The sequence below is a fragment of the Zophobas morio genome, unplaced genomic scaffold (genome assembly GCF_036711695.1).
Source record: "Zophobas morio isolate AGI-343-1 ecotype UQ-CSIRO unplaced genomic scaffold, CSIRO_AGI_Zmor_V1 ptg000016l, whole genome shotgun sequence".
NCBI classification, from domain to species: domain Eukaryota; kingdom Metazoa; phylum Arthropoda; class Insecta; order Coleoptera; family Tenebrionidae; genus Zophobas; species Zophobas morio.
The window spans coordinates 3,438,391-3,462,080 of NW_026972121.1; the positions used below are offsets into that span (position 1 = coordinate 3,438,391).

General features: G+C 33.6%; 2 protein-coding genes across 2 annotated transcripts in view; one reads left to right on the top strand and one right to left on the bottom strand.

Annotated features, from left to right (window-relative positions):
- The window catches only part of LOC135129375 (uncharacterized), a 194,230-nt gene that overhangs the window by 43,739 nt on the left and 126,801 nt on the right, over positions 1-23,690 (bottom strand). The window lies entirely within an intron of this gene.
- LOC135129468 (fatty acyl-CoA reductase wat-like) lies at positions 12,633-13,626 on the top strand. The gene is made up of 4 exons (XM_064056619.1): positions 12,633-12,740; positions 12,800-13,045; positions 13,096-13,276; positions 13,324-13,626. Exons 1-4 carry the CDS (start codon positions 12,710-12,712, stop codon positions 13,481-13,483), a joined length of 618 nt encoding a protein of 205 aa, XP_063912689.1. The 5' UTR covers positions 12,633-12,709; the 3' UTR covers positions 13,484-13,626.

Sequence of the window (23,690 nt, forward strand, 5' to 3'; positions counted from 1 at the left end):
AGTCGACTCGATTTAATAACATTTCTATTACAAGAGATAGAACTCCTATGCAATTAGAGCTATATCGTAACACAAAAATTGAGCTGAATCAACGTATCGCGAACGGCGAATCAAATCTAAGAATTAGATATGACAGAGGAATTCCTGTTATTATATCATCAAAACTCCCTGTTAGCCCCACGGTAAACTAAAATCGCCTAACAGATTACCAGTCTCCTTAAACATATATTATCAAAATACACGAGGCTTACGTTCTAAATTGCACATATTTTATGAAAATATATCTGAATGTTCTTTTGATATCATAGTAGCAACGGAAACATGGTTAAATAATACTTTTTTTAATTCTGAAATATGTCCTTCATTTTATAGTGTTGTTAGATCTGATAGAAAATTTTCAACTGTCGGATGTACTAAGGGAGGTGGTGTTCTTGTTTGTTTGTCTAATAAAATCACTTACAATGTTATTGATACTACAATAATTACAGACATATTGCCCTCTATTGATTTGGTTGTTTGCAATTGCCTCTTCAATTCGTTTCAGTTTTATTTAGCAGCCATTTATGTGCCTCCTGATACTTCTTCTGCCAATTTGGAGTTACTTTTTGAAGCACTAGAGTCCGTATTACTGAATAAACCAACTTTATTTGTTGGAGATTTGAATTTAACGCACTACAGTAGTAACAATTTAATATATAATTCTCCTCGTAGTAAAGAACACTTGTTTTCTACATTTTGTAATTTGCTTAATTTTAGACAACATAACTCTGTATTAAATGCTAATAATAGAATGCTGGACTTAATTCTATCAAATTTTGACTGTAACATTTCAGTTTCTCAAGAGGAATTTCCATTTGTCCCAGAGGATGCTCATCATCCTTCTTTGGCAATTACGACTGAGTTTCTTCTACCTTCTAAAACTAATAAGTTCCCAACTGCTGACAATACTAGGTACAATTTCAGAAAAGCCAATTACACAAACTTGTATAGTGATCTGCTGATGGTTGAGTGGTCGTTTTTAATGGACTTCAGTGATGTAAATTCTTGTTTGGATTCTTTCTATGATAAATTTTATAGCATAGCACTCTTCAGTACCGCAGTATAGATCAACTAAATCGCATTTTCCTTCCTGGTTTAATAAAACGATAATTTCAAAATTAAAACTAAAAAAATACTACCATAAAAAATGGAAAATTACTTGTTATGATTCTTATTATATCGAATTTAAGAGGCTTCGAAGTGAATGTAAGAGATTAAAAATTGGTCTAAAGAGTTTAGACAGTACTTCCCTCGCTGTCGGAAACTTGACGACTGCATGCCTATTGTGTGTGTGAGTAAAGTAAATTTACGCTTTCATTTATTTTCTTGAATCACCCTGTATATGCAAATCCAAAAAATATGAATGGAGTGATAGATCACAAGTACAGACTGATCATATTTTGTACATTTTAGATATGATTTATTCGGCAAATTTTCGAGCTGACGTCATCAAGTTTTTGGAGGGGATAAGCAAATATTTTTTGACTAAAGATTTATGATGCTCTTTATAGCCTTAAAACATCTGCAACATTTCAAAGCATTCTGGTTAGCAGATTAAAAATAAAATTTCAAAATGTTGTTTTATAATTTTGATTTTTTTTCCAAAAATCTGGACGTTTCGGGTGAAAAGTCGATTGAGAGTTGTAAACTACATGTGTAGGACTATGTTATTTTATACAATTGAAAACCCATTTACTATGTACAATTTTGAAGTGACGTCATCGCATTAGTGGTGGGGATGATTAGACAAATTTTGGTTAGCGTTTTACCATCTACATGATATTCTTAATATAAGTACAAAATTTCACAACAATCGGTCGAGTACTTTCGGAGATTATCTGTCTAATAAAAATCCGGGGGCAGACGGACAGACGGACGGACAGACGGACGGACGGACAGACGGACAGACAGACGGAAATGGGAGACCTATTTCTTCGTCTTCTAGGGGTCATGAAAGATCGAGAAAACGTAAAAGTAGAGAGTCGGCCGACGGACTTGATTACAATACTTCCTTTGCTTACGCTCGGGAAGTAATAAATGTTGCACACCATAGTCATTTAAATAAAATTGAAAATTCTCTATATGATTCTCCAAAAAATCTATGGAAATATGTTCAATCTAAGAAAGATACTACTCGTATTCCTAGTAAACTGTGTCATAATGCCAGGGAAAGTGATAATCCTCAGCACTGTGTTGATATGTTTGCAGAACAATTTTCAAGTTCATTTAGACCAAAACTAAATGCTACTGTAACAGATGCTTACACTAATAATCTTTCTTTTATTATCCAAAATGTTTCCGAAGATGAAGTTATATCTGTAATGTCAACCTTATCTAATAAATTGACAGCCGGAGATGATCTCGTTCCTAGTTTCTTGATTCATGATACCCGATTTGTCCTTGCTAAACCTATTGCTATTATCATTAACCTAGCCATTAAGTCAGCAACATTTCCAGATAAATGGAAGGTAGCGAGAATTGTTCCTATCTTTAAAAAAGGTGATTGCCATTTAATAAAAAACTATAGACCTATTTCAATCCTTTCTAACTTCGCCAAAATATTCGAAATTCTCATTTATCGAAATATCTATTATAATATTAAAAGTCATCTCTCCATTCACCAACATGGATTTCTACCAGGTCGGTCAACAATTACCAATTTAGCAGTAATTACACAGTTTATCTCGCAAGAATTAGACAGAAATAATAATCAAGTCGATGTTATTTATACTGATTTTTCTAGCGCTTTTGACTCAATAGATCATTATACTTTATTAAATAAGCTAAGCTGTTTTGGATTTGCGGCCAGTTCTCTCAAGTTATTGCAATCGTATTTAAATAATCGTCCTAACTTCGTATAACGGTTTTAAGTCCAAGAATTTTATTTCCACTTCCGGAGTCCCCCAAGGGTCTAATTTGGGTCCCTTGCTTTTTGTTATATTTATCAATGATCTATTAGAGCTTCCTAATTGTAAAGTACTGGCATATGCAGACGACATAAAGTTATACTCTTCAATTAATAATATCAATGATGTTAAAATCTTTCAAACTAACTTTGATAAATTAGTAAATTACTGCAGTAGTGTTAAACTGGTATTAAATACTGAGAAATGCTTCTACATGACATTCACAAGGAAAGTAAATCCTGTGCATTCTACGTATACTATAAATGGTCAACATCTAAAAAAACGTCAAAATGCTAAAGATCTAGGTATAACATTTGATTCGCAACTTTCTTTTTGGCAACATGTTAACAATATTTCCCTAGCGTCCTTCAAGATGCTAGGATTTATATATCGAACTGCTAAAGATTTCACTGACCCGATCTTAATGAAAATATTATATTTTGCCTTTATTCGAAGCAAACTTGAGTATGGTTCCATTATCTGGTATCTTTATTATGCGTCACATAGCCTGGTACTTGAAAAAATTCAACGCCGTTTTCTCAAATACTTGTGTTTCAAAATTGATGGTAACTATCCTGAGCGTGGTGTAGACTATAACTCTCTATTATCAAGACACCAAATACTTAGCTTAAGTAACCGAAGGGATATCCATAGTGCAAGATTTCTGTGGAAGCTTATACATGGCACGATCGACTGCCTCCAATTGCTATCTAGCGTCGATTTCTACGTGCCAAGAATCGCTTCTCGACACGCAAGTACCTTCTTACCAGCACGACCAAGAACCAACTTGTTACGTAAAGCGCCACTATCGCATATGTACATAAATGCTGGAAAACTATATGAAGATATTTTTTGTTGATGTAAAATGTAATGGGAAAGCATTTATTATTATTTTCAAATTACTATATTTTTTTTATATATTTTTTATTATAGTATTATTGTATGTAGTACTTTTTGTTTTTTCTCTTTTTAGTATTGTCCTATAAAAGGATTGTATATCTGTTGGGCAATAAAAGTTATTTATTATTATTATTATTAAATTCAAAAAATAACGATAGAGACTATCATAAAACGATGGACGGGACAATTTTTCAAAATTGGGTGGTTAATCAGCTCATTCCAGCTTTGGCAAAGTTGAACCAAAAATGTGTGGTGGTTTTAGACAATGCACCGTATCATTCGGTTCAGTTGGATAAACCACCCACTTTTTCTAGTAGAAAATGCAGAAATGGCTCTTTAAACATAGTGTTGAATTTGACAAAAAAATTTCGAAGAAACAATTGTGAGATTTTATTAAACCATTCAGAAACAATAGAAAAAAAAGATATTTGGTAGACGAGACATTAAGAGAAGGTGGCCATGAAGTTCTTAGATTACCTCCGTACCATTGTCAATATAATCCAATTGAAATGGCGTAGGGATTTTGTAAGAACTGTTACAACAAGCATACAAATTCTCAACCTTCATTAAAAAATAGGGTGGAGAATGTATGGCTTGAGGCGCTTTTTAAATGTACTCCAAGCATGTGGCAAAATTTTTGTAAACATTGTGAAAAACTTATTTTGGCAGATTGGGAAAAAATATGGGAAATTTTTCGTACGAATTTATACCTCCTTTCATTATTTCGCTAGGTGAATCTGATTCAGAATCTGAACTTGAAAATGACGGTGATGATACAGATTTTTATAGCGAAATAATGGAAATGGAGTGAATTGTAGCTTGGCGGGGGGTGATATTTTTACGCATCTTTCGTTCTAAATTTACCAAAGTAGTATGTGAAAAACTACCTGACGTACAACAAAATAAGTATAATTTTAGTTAGATCATCTACGTTGTTACTTTGCACCCAATTTTAAGAATTTTCATTTTTTTTTGTAACTCTTCATGGACCTGGAGGAGGCGTATAGTAACGTTCTTATTAATAAGTGTTTGGAAGTACTTAGTAAAAGCAAATAAAAAGAGCACTTACGTAAGCATTAGTAATAGCTATATAGATAATTCATTCAATTTAAGGCCGGAAAAATGTTTCAGAAGAGCTAAACCCATCAAAGCACTAGAGCAAGGTTGTTGTTTTTTACCAACCCTTTTAGTAATCTTAGAAAAGTGGAAATAGGCTGTTCACAAAGGTCGAAATTTCCATTTCTAAGAAGAGTGGGCGAGCAGAACGAACTGATGATTGAGAATTAAAGATGAGGTGCTAAATGTGGCATGCGACAATAGTCGTATGTAGAACCCCCATTCATATAAAAACAATGTTTAAGTGAAATTTTAGTGTTTGTTTCTTGCATATGAAATAAACACTTACAAAAAGCCGAATAACTGTTTTAAATAGCGTAAAGTTTTATGCTTTCTAAGAAATAGACAACGTTAACTTGGTCATTGCTACTGAAAACAAAGTATCGGCAACAATGTTTATATTTCTGGCATATTTTCAACCTCTAATTTAATAAAATATAACCCAACGAAAAAAGTTCAGGCAATTTTTATTCTTCTGCATCGAATACCAACAAACTCACTAGATTTTCATGGCCAACCCTACTATATAAAAATCGTAAACGGATAATAAGAGATGCGATTGTTCTGTCTTGTTGCAGCTAAGATCTATTCGGTTTAGTCCTGGCATATTTATCATTGTCGTTGACTGCTGGCAGAGAATCAGTAAACAACATAAATTTTAGCCCAAAATGAGCCCGAAACCAAAAGAAGTGTCACCAAGTGATAGTGGTGATTTAGAAAGTGTAGTGTTCAAGTGTTTGACTGAGTTTTTTAGCCAAACAACCGTTGAGTGTGGCTGTGCCGCTAGTATTTCTTCAGTGCAGCAGGAACTTGATACCTGTAAGTCGCTTATTGGGGCACAGACGGATCTGCTCCAACAACTACTAAGCGAAGTTAATACACTGAAGTTCGAAATTTTAAAAATAATATCGAATCCAACCAAGATCTTCAACTCTACAGCGAATGTCGAAATTCGCAAATCAGTGGGACAACTACAGAGCAACGTACAAAAAAGCAATGAAAGTAATCAGCCGATAATAATGCAAGGCGATGTTTTTAAATGCCACCCAGCTGATTTCCAGAATGAAAATAAGCATTTCCAGAATCGGAGTAATCTGAGTCGATTTACTAAGTTATACTTAAATTCGGAAATACCTACCGAAATTAAATTGATTGATTCACCAAATTTATGAGATGACGAGGGCGATAAGCCTCCCAAAGTGATAAAAATTAATGCTGATGAGCATCACCAACCTCCACTCGCGGATGATGAAGGTTTTAAGGAAATTGTACAGAAGAAGAAACCAAAATCAAAAAAGAATTTAAAAAATACATCCAGTTACGTAATTGGTGTTGGCCCTTCGGAACAATTAAATACTCTAAAAGTGGCTCCAAAAAAAGCTTTTTTATATGTATCCCGCCTAGCACCGGGAACAACAATAAATACCCTCAATATTACGCCTCTTTCAAGATAATCGTTGATTTGATAAATAAGGACAAGGTAATGGATGCAAGTAGATGGCCACAAGGTACCTACATAGCACGGTTATTTCAAAGAGGCCGAAGAAAGCAGAGGAGACTTAAATTTTCACTTAGGGTCACCGGAGAGAAGGAAACTTACCACTAAAGATGAATTTTGTTTTTTTTTTCACAAATATTCAAAGCTTAAGAAATAAAATTTTGCAGTTGGAATCAATTTTATTAGATAAGAAATATGCTTGTATTTTTCTTGTTGAACACTGGATAGGTAAAACTGAAATTAACTCAATATGTTTGACTAATTATATATTAAGAACATCTTATTGCAGAGGTTCAGGAGAACATGGTGGATCATGTATCTTTTCAGCTGCATCAGTTGATGCATTGGTTCTTGATGTCTCAATTTTTTGCGATAAAAAACATTGGTAAAATTCATTATTTTGTAATGTATCGATCTACTAGCGGTAATTTTCAACACATGCTGGTCTTATTGAATGCTATGTTAAGCAAATACTACAAACATGAAATTGTGTTTATAGGAGATTTTAATGTACATTTCGGAACAAACGATAAACAAGCTTTTGAACTGGAAAACACTTTCAAATCGTATGGATTAAGAGCTAAAGTATCTCAGAAAACCAGGGGGAATAACTGCCTTGATAATATATTCACAAATTTAGATGTAAACTCTATTGATCTGAGTGTCGTTAATTTTGGTCTTTCTGATCATTCAAGTATTCAATTTGGGATCAAGCATGAACAAAATTGCCTATATGCAAATAATGAAATGGTTGAATTTCGGCCTATCACCAAATTAGGGTTATTTCATTTGCACAATCGAATGGAAAATGTAGATTGGTCCTTCACAAAAAATAGTAGTATTGAGCTTAGTGAAAAATGGTGTCTTTTCATAAATATTATTATTCAGATGTGTGAGAATTGTTTTCCAATTCTTCACAGAAAAATAAAAAATCATAACAAGTCAAGTTGGGTTAATGAAGAAACGAGACAGCTAAGAAACATTTTTCAATTTTTTAATGAAGCATATAGACAAGGACATGTCTCCAAAGTTACATTTAAAGCTGTAAAACAACATTATATTATTCATATTCGTAGAGAAAAAAAAAAAAGATACAATGACAGAGTAATTTTAAGAGCTTCCAACAAAAATTTGGCAGCATGGAATTTAATTAAGAATAACAGAAACCATAAAAAAGTTGAGAGCACTCCAATAAATCCCAATGTTTTTGCAGAATACTTTGAAAATGTCGCTACATCAATAATGGAGAAACTGCCACCCTGTGATGTAAGTTCAAGTGAACTCTTACATAAAACTAAACATACTCCTAATGATAAATTTGTTTTTAAAGAAGCTTCAATTAATACAGTGAGAGACATAATATTTTCCCTCAAAAATACTTCATGCAAGGATGCGTATGGGATTAATATAAAAATTGTTAAATCTATAGGTTATATTTTAGTAATTCCATTAACGAATCTATTTAATCAGTGTATTAAAGAATCGATCTTTCCCGACTTTTTAAAATTGGCCAAAGTGGTGCCTATATTTAAGAAAAACGACAAATTGGACCCTTCAAATTATCGGCCGGTGTCAATATTGCCAATAATAAGTAAAGTTTTTGAAAAAAATCTAAAAACGCAAATGTGTGATTACTTTGGAAAAAACAGATTATGTATTGAAATTACAGGTGCACTCGACAGGAATTAATTTTTAGATTCACATTTCTATGATTTAACTAAAGCATTTGACTGTGTCTCGCATGATACTCTTCTAAACGCATTGAGATTTTATAACTTCAACCATAGTCATTAATAAAGTCATGCATATTTAAATAAGAGGAAACAGTATGTTTCAGTAGGTAGAGAACAGTGCTCGGAGATAAAAACAATTTTACACGGTGTCCCACAAGGTTCAGTGTTTGGACCAGTCTTATTTTTAATTTATATTAATGATCTTCCGTCATGTTGTGATACAAATTTTATATTATTTGCAGATGACACCAACACATTTAGTACAGGTCAAAATATTGAAATTTTAAATAGGCAAAGAGATCATTGCTATGCTTCCATTAAGACATGGTTTTTGGCCAATAAAGTATGTATGAGTGACGACAAGGAACAGAGACTCATGTTTTCTCTAAAACGGAGTGATTGTCATAAAAAACCAATTAAATTTCTTGGGATAATAATGGACGCAGGGTTAACATGGGAAGCACACGTTAATGCACTGTGTAATAAATTGTCAAATCAAGTATTTGTATTACGACAACTGAGATACTCTGTCTCGTTATATGTGCTAAAGACAGCTTACTATGGCCTCATTCATAGTTCTATTAATTATTTTTCTATCATTCAGTACACATTAATAAAGTGTTCTCAGTTCAAAGGAAAGTGTAAGAGTACTCGCTGGATTAAAGTATAGAGGCGACTGCCGGGAGCAGTATAAGAAACTGCAAATAATGACGGTTCCATGTATGTATATTTTTGCTGCGGTTCTGTTCATTAAGGAAAATGAATCCAATTATCACACGCGTAACAAGAACGCATACATCATCAATTATCACAGGCTGAAGAGAGCTAGAGAAGCCACCAGTTACTATGGCGTAAAGTTTTTTAATAAATTGCCAGAAAATATAAAGAATTTGCCTTTAGTTAATTTTAAAAAGGTAGTGAGAACTACATTAATAGAAGGAGCCTTTTACTCCCAAGATGAATTTCTTAACCATAATTTTACTTCTTAGGTGGAAGGGGGAAACTTACTAAATAATTAATAATTACCTACTGATTTAAAGTAACTTTTTTGTTAAATATAGAATTAAACTACGACGACTGTATGATACTTTGTATTTTAAACATGAATAAACATTACATTACATTGCTTGTGGTTTGTGGATTTAATACTTCTATCTGATTTTTGAATAAATTGAGGTCGCTCAAGAGGAGTAGGTCACTGAAAGCACCGATTTCCACTATTTGTATCATATTTGAACTCAAATCTATAGCTGCCACGCTTAGATTTTTTAAAGTGGCTTTTTTGATTAATTTTATGTCATTCCGACTTATTTTTAACATATTTATACCTTGGAATACAGTTTCATAACACGAATCTTCTAATATTTTCACGTTGGAGTTAATAATATAAAGTATATAGACATCACCGGAAAACTGAAATAATTCGCAGCAAAGTTTGGGTAAGTATACGTTAGTAATCATAATTACACCAGCAGAACTCTCGGTGTATATTTGATCTGAGTAATATTTTCTAAATCCGTCATTGTACTCTACTTTGTACTGTGCCATCGCTATTTGACACTCATTACATCTACATTTCGCGTTAAAAAAAAAAAAAAAATGCGACTGCAAAAACGCTCCGTCAATGCTTTAGAGTCCTTCAATGCGTTTTTAGTATACCTACGCACCGACGTGGTAGTGCATTAAATTGCGTTCTTGTGTAACACCACCTGCATCAGTTAATTGAGTTATTACAAAAGACGTTTTATCATATTAAGTAGATTAATCGTAATACGCTTATTTGCTGCATAATAAGTAATTATTTCTGCCACAGTGCCACACCTACCAAAAAGTGGAGACGCGGAAATTTTTGCGAATTTCTAATGACAAAAATAGCCAACAAACACAACGGGTACGTCAAAGGAGACCATCGCCCCCCAAACCTAGTGTGACCTTCTGTGAATGGCACAACAACTCAACTTGCATCAAAATTTTTACATTCGGTGCAGAATTGGTTAGATGCATGATGTGTCTGTTAGAAAAGTTCATATGCAATTCACGAAACTCGCCTCGAAAGGGTACAAAGAAAGTTCTGTAATTATTTAATGTTTAAAATGGGTCTCAATAAATCAAATTATAATTATAATCAAAGACTTGCTATAACAGAACTAGAGACTCTTACACAACGTAAGTTAAAATTTGAGCTTAAGTTTGCATATAAACTGTTCAATAATCAAATTGATAGTGCCGAATTCTTATCCTTATTTAATTTTAGACTACCTTTGGTACATACTAGGAACCAGGACACAATCTTATGTTCGATTAAAAGAACAAATCTCGGTTACAACACTTCTGTAGTAAATAGAATAGGATTGGCGGTTAATAACTTAGTAGATATAGATATCTTCAGTTGCTCGCAACATATGTTTAACAATTATTTAAGACGTTTGTAGTTATAAGGACATCTTATTTCATATTTTGTTTTTTAAAACTATTGTCTATTTTGGAACTTTGTTCTGTTAGTCAATAAAATTTATAATTTATTAAATTTATTAAAAGTTCATTTCTACATCAGTTTGATTTCAAATTTCCTTATTGTAAACCGAAACGTCCATGTGCATTTGAATTTGAATTTTTCAGAGGACGAAAGGATTGTGTCAAAATTTTCCTGAAGGTGGTAAGTGGTGTTTGTTTTTTTATTAGTGACATCTCAAAATTTTGCGGAATACATCCTAACCAAAACACGACACTCCGTAGTTGTAGTTTATCAATGCGTCCATTGTTTTCAATAAAAAAGTATAAACTAATTTTACAAAAAACTATTTTATTGAACAAATCAAGAATGACTCACCCCACTTTCCTGAAAGTGTTACAAATTTGGACGTTTTTTTTTAATTAAACGTGAACTGCGCTCCCATTCTATTTTTTTTTTAAATATAGTTCCAGAAGTAGAATTAAATAAAGAGTCTGTAAGGAGTCAACTGTAATAATCAATCACAATGACAATTGTTTTTAAGATTCTCTTTTTTGTATAAAATAAATTAAATTCTTTGTTAAAAATTATGTTCTCAGAAACAGCAATGAATTATTTTTTATAAAAGCTGCACATGCTCGCTGCGCTCGCATTCTAAGCTTTCTTTTTTTACAGTTTAGTCTCATAGAAGTAATTAAGAAAGTATGTCAGATAAACTGTCTAGGTTTTTTTTAATACCGCTTTTAATTACGGTAAATATGTCTTGCTATAAAAGACATAAGACATAAGAGCGATACATAACCGGAGTGAATTAAAAACGGAATTTAAACACAACTTGCTTCATTCCCTGAAGCCTGCACACGTGATACAAGGCAAAAAAAACACATGAAAATATACTTACTTTAAGAAAATAAATAACGCTTCTTTGTAGATAACAACAAATATTAAAATGAGATGATATTTATGTACTAAATTCGTTCTTTTCTGAACTACTACAATAAAACGAACAACAGAATTATCATCACATCACGGAACTAAAACTAACAAAATAAAAGATCTCCCCAGAAGATGATCAGCTTTCACTTTGCACCCCAAAAACACTGAACAGCCACAGGACCAGCGAGGGCGTCCTACTTTAAAACCATAAACATGGCTCTGAGTCAAATACAGGAATTTTACAAAAACCAGACAGTCTTTATCACCGGAAGCACCGGCTTGTTAGGAAAACTTGTTCTTCGGAAATAATTAACCAGTTGTGAACCGAAAAAAATCTACCTTCTTATAAGACAACACAAAGAAAAATCGCCAGAGGAAAGACTTGAAATACTCCTAGAGAGAGCTGTAAGACTGAAATAGTTCGTAATTTTCTTTAAATAGAAAAAATGTTTGTAGGACTTGAGACGGGATAAATCGGAATTCAAAGGGAAGATTTTTGTTATCGAAGGAGACTGCAGTTTACCTGGATTGGGAATATCCCAGGATGATAGAGAGACTCTAATAAATGAAACGCCTTGTATTATACACATTGCAGCTATTGTAAAATTTAGCGAGCATTTACGACTGGCTGCATATGTTAACGTTCGCGCTGTTCAAGATCTCCTTCATTTGGCAAAACAAGTTCGTGATTTAAAGGTATGCGTGGAAACTTTTATACAACTTTCTAGTATTAAAGATGAAATCAGAAATTTTTCCATGATTTTATAATATTTACACCAACTAATTTCAATTAATTTCTTTTTTCGTTACATCAGGCCATGGTGCACGTTTCCACAGCTTACTCAAACTGTAACCAAAAAGATTTAATAAAAGAACAATTCTATGAGCCTGGAATGACAGCCACAAAGCTCTTGAAAATGTTGGAGTCAACGGATGACGAAACAATAACAAACAACACTCCAGAGTAAGTAAAAGTTTCACGAAAAATCGGAAGCTTTCTTTATTAATTGATCTTTTTATTTCAAAATTTTACTCAATTTTTGCAGAGTTCTACTTAGGTTCTTGGCCCAACACCTACACATTCACTAAAGCTGTGGCCGAAAATGTTATCAAAACCGAAGCTCAAGATATGCCAATTTGTATCGTCAGACCGGGGATTGGTAAGTTAAAAAATAAGACAAATAAAACTAGAAAGAAGTTATTGGAGCATTGTTTTCAGTGGTAGGGGCACTCCAAGAACCTGCACCAGGTTGGCAGGACGCAATTCAAGGTATCACTGCCTTTTTCATAGGCGCGTATCTAGGTTTGATACATTGCCAACTAGCCGATACTAAACCTATATACGTGATACCATCTGATTACACAGCAAATATTATTTTGGCGGCTGCGTGCTACGCAACAGAGAAAAGTTCCCTTCCACCGATCTACAACTATACAGGTTCTGAGAAAAATCTCTTAACGAAAAGTAAGTGCCATTTATTTAGTCACCTTCACAAAATTTGTAACATTCCATAGCTAAACTGTACGAGTATGGAAAAGTAACAGCAAAACTCTACCCCAGCGCGCACGTCATTAATGTCTGCTTCGTGATTTCTACCACAAACAAGTACTATCTTAAATTCCTCCAATTCTGGCTTCATCTCGTACCAGCGTATATTGTGGATCTGATTTGCCTGTGTCTTGGAAAAAAACGAAGGTGAGTGTTTTTGTGCACAAACTTTAAACACATTAAAACATTTTTAGATTCGTCAAAATGTACCAAAAATTACACAAAGTGTGTGGCGAAGTAGGATACTTTAACGTGAACTTTTGGAAATATGAAACCAGTAATAGCGAAATGTTGTGGAAAGCCTTGACGGAAAAAGACCGCGAGTTGTTTCCGTTCAACATGGAGAACCTGTAGTGGAAGAGTTTTTTTGAAATGTGTTCAATGTACGCAAGGATTCATTTCTTGAAATATCCGATGCATACTTTACCTCAAGCCAAGCGAAAACAAAAATGCATTACATTCTTATATTATTGTATTGCTTTAGCACTTGTGTGTGTCCTGTGGTGTTTATTTTGAATTGTTATACTAATTTATTTTATTAACTATTATTATTAACTTATGCAAATTTTCTTAAAAATTATACGGTTGTTCTTACCACTTGACTGTTAATTTTATAAACAACATTGTGTTATAATTGAAAAATTGAGAAACCGAAAAGCCAAAAAAGCAATACCAAAAAGTCGTAAAAATTTGAAAAATTAAAAAATATTGAAGAACTGAAAAATCGAAAAATCGAAAAATATAAAATTTAAAACATTTAAAAATTAAAATATCCTAAAATTGAAGAATCAACAAATTGAAAAACCGACAAATGGAAAAATCGAAACATAAAAAAATTCAAAAACTGAGACATCGAGAAGTCGAAAAATCAAAAGATGGAGAAATTGTTAGAATTATTCCTCGTCCTTTAAAACACACATTGCACAATAGGCAAACATACTTCTTATTGACTTACGTAGACCTTGCACTTAATTAATATTTGTTAACTGACCCAAAAAAGTGTCGACCGGGGTAATTGTTTTGTGACGATTTACCAGATTTTTTTGCAGATCTTTCAAAAACACCCTGCATAGCACAAGTGAACAAAAAAATGTAATTTAAACATGGAGTGCCACAAATTTAGTATCTGAAGCCTTGAAATGTTACGTTGAAACAATAATCAAATGCAAAAATAGTTTTTTCAGACAACTAATATAATAGGATGATAATTCATGCAAACATTATGCACGTCGTGGTAAGTTTGTGCGTTTCTGAAGTGACTACAGTAAAGAATGAAGTTTCCACTCTATGTATACCTCGAAAATGCTGAAAAGTTAGAGATTCAACGACAGTGTTCCGATCAGAACAGACCAAAATGACTCTGTACTAAATACAGGAAATCTACAAAAACCAGACAGTCAATTTTGAGTCACGTAACACATAATTGCTGGAATTTAAAATTGGGTATATTCGTCAATAAAATCGCAATAAATTATCTTAGCCACACCTACCACGAGCTACAGCAGGGCAACATTTTGGTGAATTTATAGTGACAAAATAAATTAAAAAAAAAAACATTGGAATGGAACATTGCCCTCCTAAAAGAAGTGTGACCGTCTGCGAACCTGCAAAAAAATAAATGTCAAATTCCCTGCATAACTGATTAGATGTATGACGCATTTGCTAGAAAAACTAGAATAATCAATTATAAGTTCAAGTCAATTTGAAATTTTTTCAGTGAAAAACGAATTGTGTTAAAATTTTAAGAAACTGGTGTTTGTTTTTTGGTTAATAGCTAATACCATTTTGTGCCATCAATGAAAAAAAAAAAAAAATTGCAGACGAAAGAGAAGTGAGTCCGTGACTAAACTGACAAGTTAGAGTTTTAATTTTGCCATAAAATTTGTAAACCTTTCATCTCCAAATAACACGTAGGTATACGTAATACATAAATGCAAAAAACACATTAAAAGATTTTGTTCATTTCTGGACAACATCGTAAAGAAGAACAGAATGATCATCACGTTCACAATATCACAAAAGTAGGTTACAGAGCTTTCGCCGAACAAAACGATTAACATGTCTGTGCCAAATCCAGGAATTACACAAAAACCATACGATCTTTATAACCGAAACTATTGACATGTTGGGGAAATTTGTTCTGCGGAAATTGTTAACCATATGTGATTCGAAGAAAATCTATCTTTTTATAACACAACACAAACGAAAATCGGCAGACAGGTAGTCTTAGACAGCGCTATAACAATGAATTTGTTTGTAATTTTTTTTAATATAAAAAATGTTTGCAGGATATATTATCCGTTCACGATCTTTATACATATAGTAGGGTTGGCTATGAAAATCAGGCGAGTTTGTTGGTATTCGGTGCAGAAGAATAAAAATTCCTTGAACTTTTTTCGTTAGGTTAGCTTTTATTAAATTAAAGGTTAAAAATATGCCAGAAATATAAACATTGTTGCCGATACTTTCAGTTTTCAGTAGCAATGACCAAGTTAACGGTATCCATTTCTTAGAAAGCATAAAACTTTACGCTAGTTAAAACAGTTATTCGGCATTTTGTAAGTGTTTATTTCATATGTAAGGAACAAACACTAAAGTTTTACTTAAACATTGTTTTTATATGAATGGGGGGTTCTACATACGACAATTGTCGCATGCCACATTTAGCATCTTGTAACAGTCAAAAATACCACTAAGACAAAGAACCTGAAAAGGCCACCTAAACAGGAACTTGATCAATAATTATATCATCCACATACCCTATATTTTATGAAAATCACTTTTATATACAACAACTAAGGACTTTGATTATAATTATTGTTTTCCATCGGTCCGATTCACAAAATAGGTTAGGATTTTTCTAGAATGTAAACAACTCGATTTATGAATGAAATCGAATCCCTCCTTCTACTATCCCCGTGCTCTTCTATTGGCCAACTCCATCTGCGTCAAAATGTCGTTTCCGGTTTTTTCTTCCTTGGTTTTCAATAAAATCAGTAGCGGAAACGGGGCGAGACTACTTTCCATCCTTCTGTTGAAGAGTGATCAACCACGTCGAATCTTCCAAATTCTTCTCCAAGTGATTTCCGGGTGTAGGTGCAGAATTTAGATATATTATTGGATGTCCTGTACATTCAAGTAACGTTTGATGCCCTCCCCTTCGATTCTATCGGATTATAACGCTGGGAGCAACTCGACCTTGGTCGGCTATTGAAAATTGGAAATTCGTAATTATTAAAAGAGCCTTGGATCATCCAAAGGTAATTATCTGTTGTCAATGAGTCTCTTCATGTGGTGGAGTAAATGGTGTATGTATTTCCGTGAAATTCCTCTTACCAAAAGGTGTTGGGTTCCCCCATGTGGTCGAGATGTCTTCCCTGTTCGTGGCGTCCATTCTTGCCTCCTATTGCCTTCATACTAGAAGTATTTACACTTACAGGCTCTTTTTTTATTCCCCCACTGGGATATATATCTTTTCCCATACATTTCGTGGATTTTTCCGGGAACTCGTGTTGGAAGGAAATTGGCCGGATTGATACCAACTTCTCCATCTGCTCGTCGATCCCACCACAACGTCTAGAAGGTCCCCCAGGTCTTGAGGCAAATCCAGCTTGAAGTTTCAGCTTGCGTAGCAGCTAAGTCATTATTATAAGTCCTATTTAGACATTTTTTCGCGTATGTGAAGTGGCCCACTACGGTTAACTTCCATTGATTTAAAGTAATTTAATAGTAAATCGAAAGTGTCATCGAAAGTATAGTTATCTAATAATTTATTCATCTTAATAGTTCAAACTTTTTAAATATTACTTAGTTACATTTCATGTATTAGCTTCTTCGTTCTAATTCAGTCAATAATTATCTTGTTAATTACGTCGTAATTGTAAAATAATAATTGAGTTCAGACAATCTTTCGAAGGAACCTAAAAACTGTATAATGTTATAAGAAGGTGTTGACCAACATGCCGGTTGCTTATGGTAGATCCAACCAAAGGTGGATAGTGTAAATTCCTGGTCTTCGCATGCGAATACGGAATATTTTCCCGAGAGTTTGGAAAATTCCACAAGGTAAATAATACCCTAACCTCAATCATTTGAGAACTCTCAATTCGTTTAATTCATTCATAGATAGGGTAGATTACCATTTGAAACTAGCGGACTTGTGATCATGCGCGTTGGTTTTTGCCCGAGGGCATAAGTTTCGAAATTGAGGAACTCATTATTATTTCTCAACAATTTCATTTTCTTTAGGGTTAATTAAAGTATACCAGTTTAGTGCATTATTATTGTACATAATAAATTCTCGAATTTGACTGGCCTAATTAAAGATATTAATCAGAGAAAAGTTTATTAATGGATGTAACCCCTCCCACCTAGGAGTCTCATCTCATTTATTGCTAACAACAAGGGATTTTTGCTAGCCAAACCTAGGCAGAACACCAACCCTTCCTAAGGAAAAGAATTAAGGCAATAATCTCATCTTTAATTCTCAATCATCAGTTCGTTCTGCTCGCCCACTCTTCTTCGAAATGGAAATTTCGACCTTTGTGAACAGCCTATTTCCACATTTTCCAACTTCTTTTTTCACTTTTCTAAGATTACTAAAAGGGTTGGTAAAAGACAACAACTTTGCTCTAGTGCTTTGATGGGTTTAGCTCTTCTGAAACATTTTTCCGGCCTTAAATTGAATGATTTATGTATATAGCTATTACTAATGCTTACGTAAGTGCTCTTTATTTGCTTTTGCTAAGTACTTCCAAACGCTTATTAATAAGAACGTTACTATACGCCTTCTCCGGGTCCATGAAGAATTACAAAAAAAATGAAAATGCTTAAAATTTGGTGCAAAGTAACAACGTGGATGATCTAACTAAAATTATACCTATTTTGTTGTACGTCAGGTAGTTTTTCACATACTATCTTGGTAAATTTAGAACGAACGATGCGTAAAAATATCACTCCCCGACAAGCTACAATTCACTCCATTTCCATTATTTCGCCATGAAAATCTGTATCATCACCGTCATCTTCAAATTCAGATTCTGAATCAGATTCACCTAGTGAAATAATGAAAGGAGGTATAGATTCGTACGAAAGATTTCCCATATTTTTTCCCAATCTGCCAAAATAAGTTTTTCACAATGTTTACAAAAATTTTGCCACATGCTTGGAGTACATTTAGAAAGCGCCTCAAGCCATAAATTCTTCACCCTACTTTTTAATGAAGGTTGAGAATTTATATGCTTGTTCTTTAGTTCTTACAAAAACCCCATGCCATTTCAATTGAATTATATTGACAATGGTACGGAGGTAATCTAAGAATTTCATGGCCACTTTCTTTTAATGTCTCGTCTACCAAATATCTTTTCTTTCTATTGTTTCTGAAGGGTTTAATTAAATTCCACAACTGTTTCTTCGAAATTTTTTTGTCAAATTCAACACTATGTTCAAAGAGCCATTTCTGCATTTTCTACTAGAAAAAGTGGGTGGTTTATCCAACTGAACCGAATGATACGGTGCATTGTCTAAAACCACCACACATTTTTGGTTCAACTTTGCCAAAGGAGGAATGAGCTGATTAACCACCCAATTTTGAAAAATTGTCCCGTCCATCGTTTTATGATAGTCTCTATCATTATTTTTTTAATTTAAAAAATTGTTATAACCATCCAAGAACCCCGTTGAACAACCCGCGTGGAGAATAGTAAACCTTGATCCTTCACTTTTAATTTTGGTGGGATTGCTTTTTAGATCAGCATCGTACACCCAGCGACGAATGGACGAACCATTTTGATAGATCCATGTATCATCCAAATACACGAAAGTCAAATTTTCACAAGAATTTAGAAACTGTAAATATGTTCTCAAAAAAGTAATTTTGGCTGCAACGACATGTTTATGTTCACATAGAATTTTGCGAGCATTTACTTCCCTGTGTTTATAACCCATTGACTTAAGAATTTTGTATGTGGTTCGCCCCCCTTTAAATTCCAACTGTTCCCTAGAATATGCCAAAAGAGTATCGACAGTGAAATATTCGTTTTTTTCATTAAGTTGCCAAATTTGTCGTTGCAGGTCTTTCCGAAACGTATAATTTGTAAATAAATCCGTTGGTTTTCGCTTGCCAGATACTGATGTTTTTAAATTTTGGTCCCCTGTTGATAAATTTTAGCCACAGTGTGATATTTTTACATTACAGAAAATATGTTCGGGAACCTCATAGTTACTTGTTCAAAAAAAAGATCGGGCCTGTCTTTTCGAAACTGCAAAAAACATCTTTTTGTTGCAGTAAAACTATTTTTGGCATTTTCTTTTTAAATAATGTCGCAATGATCTGTGAATCTGTCACAACGACAAATTATTATCTATGCTGACAAAATTAAAGCATTTGTTTTGTTTGATTAAAAAATTACGTCTAATAATTCTGATCCAATAAACGAAGTAGAAAAGTGGCAAACCAGCTCAAAGCAAATGTCAATCAGACTACTGACAGACAAAAAACTAAATCATCAAATTAGTTTATCCAACTTAAAGAAAAAATATCAAAGCCTACTGTATAAAGATCGTGAATGGAAATACTTTAACGTGATTTGTAGTACTTCAGGACGACTAATAGCGTAGTTATATGGAAAGCCCTGAAAGAAAAAGATCAAAAATTGTTTCAAAGCTGCAGCGTTAATTTATTTATTGCAATCGTCTATTACTGATTATTGTTAATTTAATTATTTTTGAAATAAAATGAGTAAATGGTATTAGCGTATGTTTTAGTTTAATCGAAATGACCGACATGGTCTCAGTGTACGGCAGAGCATTTGGAAATGATCTGAAGCTCAACGTCTCCACAGTGAAGCTTTCTCCGGTCGGAATTTAGCAGACCATGAACATTCGATGCCGTTGTTCAGCGTCTCCGAGAAAATGGAGGATTTCGTCCACATACGTCGCATTTTACTGAAAAACTATTTACCAGAGATGGTATTTTTAATTCCCAAAACACTCAAGCCGGTCAAATGAGAATCCCCACGCAATTCAAGAAACGCACTTTCAGGATCTCTTCACTGTCAATGTTTGGACATGAATGCTTAGAAACCACCTAATGGGTCCTCATCTTAGGCAACCTTTTAAAAGATGTACCACTAGATACTCGACGTGATATGTGGTATCTGCAGTATGGGGCTTCTGCTCATTATGCCCGTGAAGTGGGTGCGTGTTTTAACGAGAACTACCCAGGGCAGAAATGGTCTTATGGACTCCTCGGCTTCTCGACCTCAATCCTTGCGATTTCTTTTTGTGGCGGTATATAGTATATCAGGCCCGTTGGACACAGTTCACCAGCTAAGGAATTCTATTGAGGAAGTTGCGACAGACATTAGAACTAATCCTGATATGATTTACACGGCACAGATTTTTAATAATTGTTTTGTACCAAAATAAACTTCTTCATCTTTCGGACAAATAGATTAGGATTTATAAAATATTCACAAGCTCATTCGTCCTAAACAACTGCAATAAAAGTTTCCATGGATTAAAATTCGCCAAATATTAAATAATATATACATTTATAAGCACTAAAGCAACAACAACAACAACACTGAAACTACTTGCTTCCTTACAGTACGCCCTGTTGCACATACTAGAATTTCGTGCAGATTCAGTTTCTGTCTCGTTTAGTTTAGTACAGGTCAAAATTATACGCCATGTGTTACATTCGTGTTTACAAACACCCGCAAAATGCTCGATTGGATTGTTATTCAGCCAAATTTCCAAAAAAGAGCGGTTGTCAAAAATATGGTCCACCTCTTCGATCAACTTGTGATCCAAATTAATTGACAGTTGTTAAGACAACATATCTTCAAGAACTTGAGGGTGCACGTAATCCATTCACGATCTTTATATAGTAAAGTAGGCTTTGATATTTTTTCTTTAAGTTGGATAAACTGAGTTGATGATTTAGTGTTTTGTCTGTCAGTAGTCTGATTGGCATTTGCTTTGAGCTGGATTGCCACTTCTCTACTTCATTTATTAGATCAGAATTCTTAGACGCAATTTTTTAATCAAGCAAACAAATGTTTATAATTTTGTCGGCATAGATAATATCTCATTGTAACAGATTCACAGATCATTGCGACATTATTTAAAAAGAAAATGCCTAAAATAGTTTTACTGCAATAAAAAGATGTTTTTTGCAGTTTCGAAAAGACAGGCCCGATCCTTCTTTCGAAGAAGTAACCATGAGTCTCGAATATAAAAAATAGTTTTTAATTTTTTTTCTCATAGGTGGGAACATCAACTGTAGCGAAAATTTTATCAACAGGGGACCAAAATTTAACATCATCACTATCTGGAAAGCAAAAACCAATGGATTTGTTTACAAATTATATGTTTCGGAAAGACCTGCAACGACAAATTTGGCAACTTAATGAAAAAAACGAATATTTTACTGTAGATGCTCTTTTGGCATATTCTAGGGAACAGTTGGAATTTAAAGGGGGGCGAACCACATTATACAAAATTCTTAAGTCAATGGGTTATAAACACAGGGAAGTAAATGGTCGCAAAATTCTATGTGAACAAAAACATGTCGTTACCTTTTTGGGAACATATTTACAGTTTCTAAATTCTTGTGAAAATTTGACTTTCGTGTATTCGGATGAAACATGGATCTATCAAAATGGTTCGTCCATTCGTCGCTGGGTGCACGATATTGATCTAAAAAGCAATCCAACCAAAATTAAAAGTGAAGGATCAAGGTTTACTATTCTCCACGCGGGTTGTTCAACGGGGTTCTTGGGTGGTTGTAACAATTTTTTAAATTCAAAAAATAACCATTCAGACTATCATAAAAAAATGGACGGGACAATTTTTCAAAATTGGGTGGTTAATTAGATCATTCCTGCTTTGGCAAAGTTGAACCAAAAATGTGTGGTGGTTTTAGACAATGCATCGTATCATTCGGTTCAGTTGGATAAACCACCCACTTTTACTAGTAACAAATGTGAAATGCAGGAATGGCTCTTTAAACATAGTGTTGAATTTGACAAAAAAAATTTCGAAGAAACAATTGTGGGATTTAATTAAACCCTTCAGAAACAACAGAAAAAAAAATTGTCAATATAATCCAATTGAAATGGCGTGGGGATTTTGTAAGAACTATTACAACAAGCATATAAATTCTCAACCTTCATTAAAAAATAGTGTGGAGAATTTATTGCTTGAGGCGCTCTCTAAATGTACTCCAAGCATGTGGAAAAATTTTTGTAAACATTGTGAAAAACTGCTTTTGGCGGATTGGAAAAGAATATGGGAAATCTTTCGTACGAATCTATACCTCCTTTCATTATTTCGCTAGGTGTATCTGATTCAGAATCTGAATTTGAAAATGACGGTGATGATACAGATTTTCATAGCGAAATAATGGAAATGGAGTGAATTGTAGCTTGTCGGGGGGTGATATTTTTACGCATCTTTCGTTCTAAATTTACCAAGGTAGTATGTGAAAAAATACCTGACGTACAACAAAATAAGTATAATTTTAGTTAGATCATCCACGTTGTAACTTTGCACCAAATTTTAAGCATTTTCATTTTTTTTGTAACTCTTCATGGACCTGGAGGAGGCGTATAGTAACGTTCTTATTAATAAGCGTTTGGAAGTACTTAGTAAAAGCAAATAAAGAGCACTTACGTAAGCATTAGTAATAGCTATCTAGATAAAACATTCAATTTAAGGCCGGAAAAATCTTTCAGAAGAGCTAAACCCATCAAAGCACTAGAGCAAGATTGTTGTCTTTTACCAACCCTTTTAGTAATCTTAGAAAAGTGAAAAAAGAAGTTGGAAGATATCGAAATAGGCTATTCACAAAGGTCGAAATTTCCATTTCTAAGAAGAGTGGGCGAGCAGAACGAACTGATGATTGAGAATTAAAGATGAGATGCTAAATGTGGCATGCGACAATAGTCGTATGTAGAACCCCCATTCATATAAAAACAATGTTTACGTGAAAATTTTAAATATAAAATAAACATTTACAAAAAAACGAATAACTGTTTTAAATAGCGTAAAGTTTTAGGCTTTCTAAGAAATAGACACCGTTAACTTGGTCATTGCTACTGAAAACAAAGTATCGGCAACAATGTTTATATTTCTGGCATATTTTTTAACCTCTAATTTAATAAAATATAACCTAACGAAATAAGTTCAGGCAATTTTTATTCTTCTGCATCGAATACCAATAAACTCACTAGATTTTCATGGCCAACCCTACTATATAAAAATCGTAAACGGATAATAAGAGATGCGATTGTTCTGTCTTGTTGCAGCTAAGATCTATTCGGTTTAGTCCTCGCATATTTATCATTGCTTGTTGCTTGTGGATTTAATACTTCTATCTGATTTTTGGACAAATTGAGGTCGCTCAATAGCAGTGGGTCACTGAAAGCATCGATTTCCACTATTTGTATCATATTTGAACTCAAATCTATAGCTGCCACGCTTAGATTTTTTAAAGTGGCTTTTTTGATAAATTTTATGTCATTCCGACTTATTTTTAACATATTTATACCTTGGA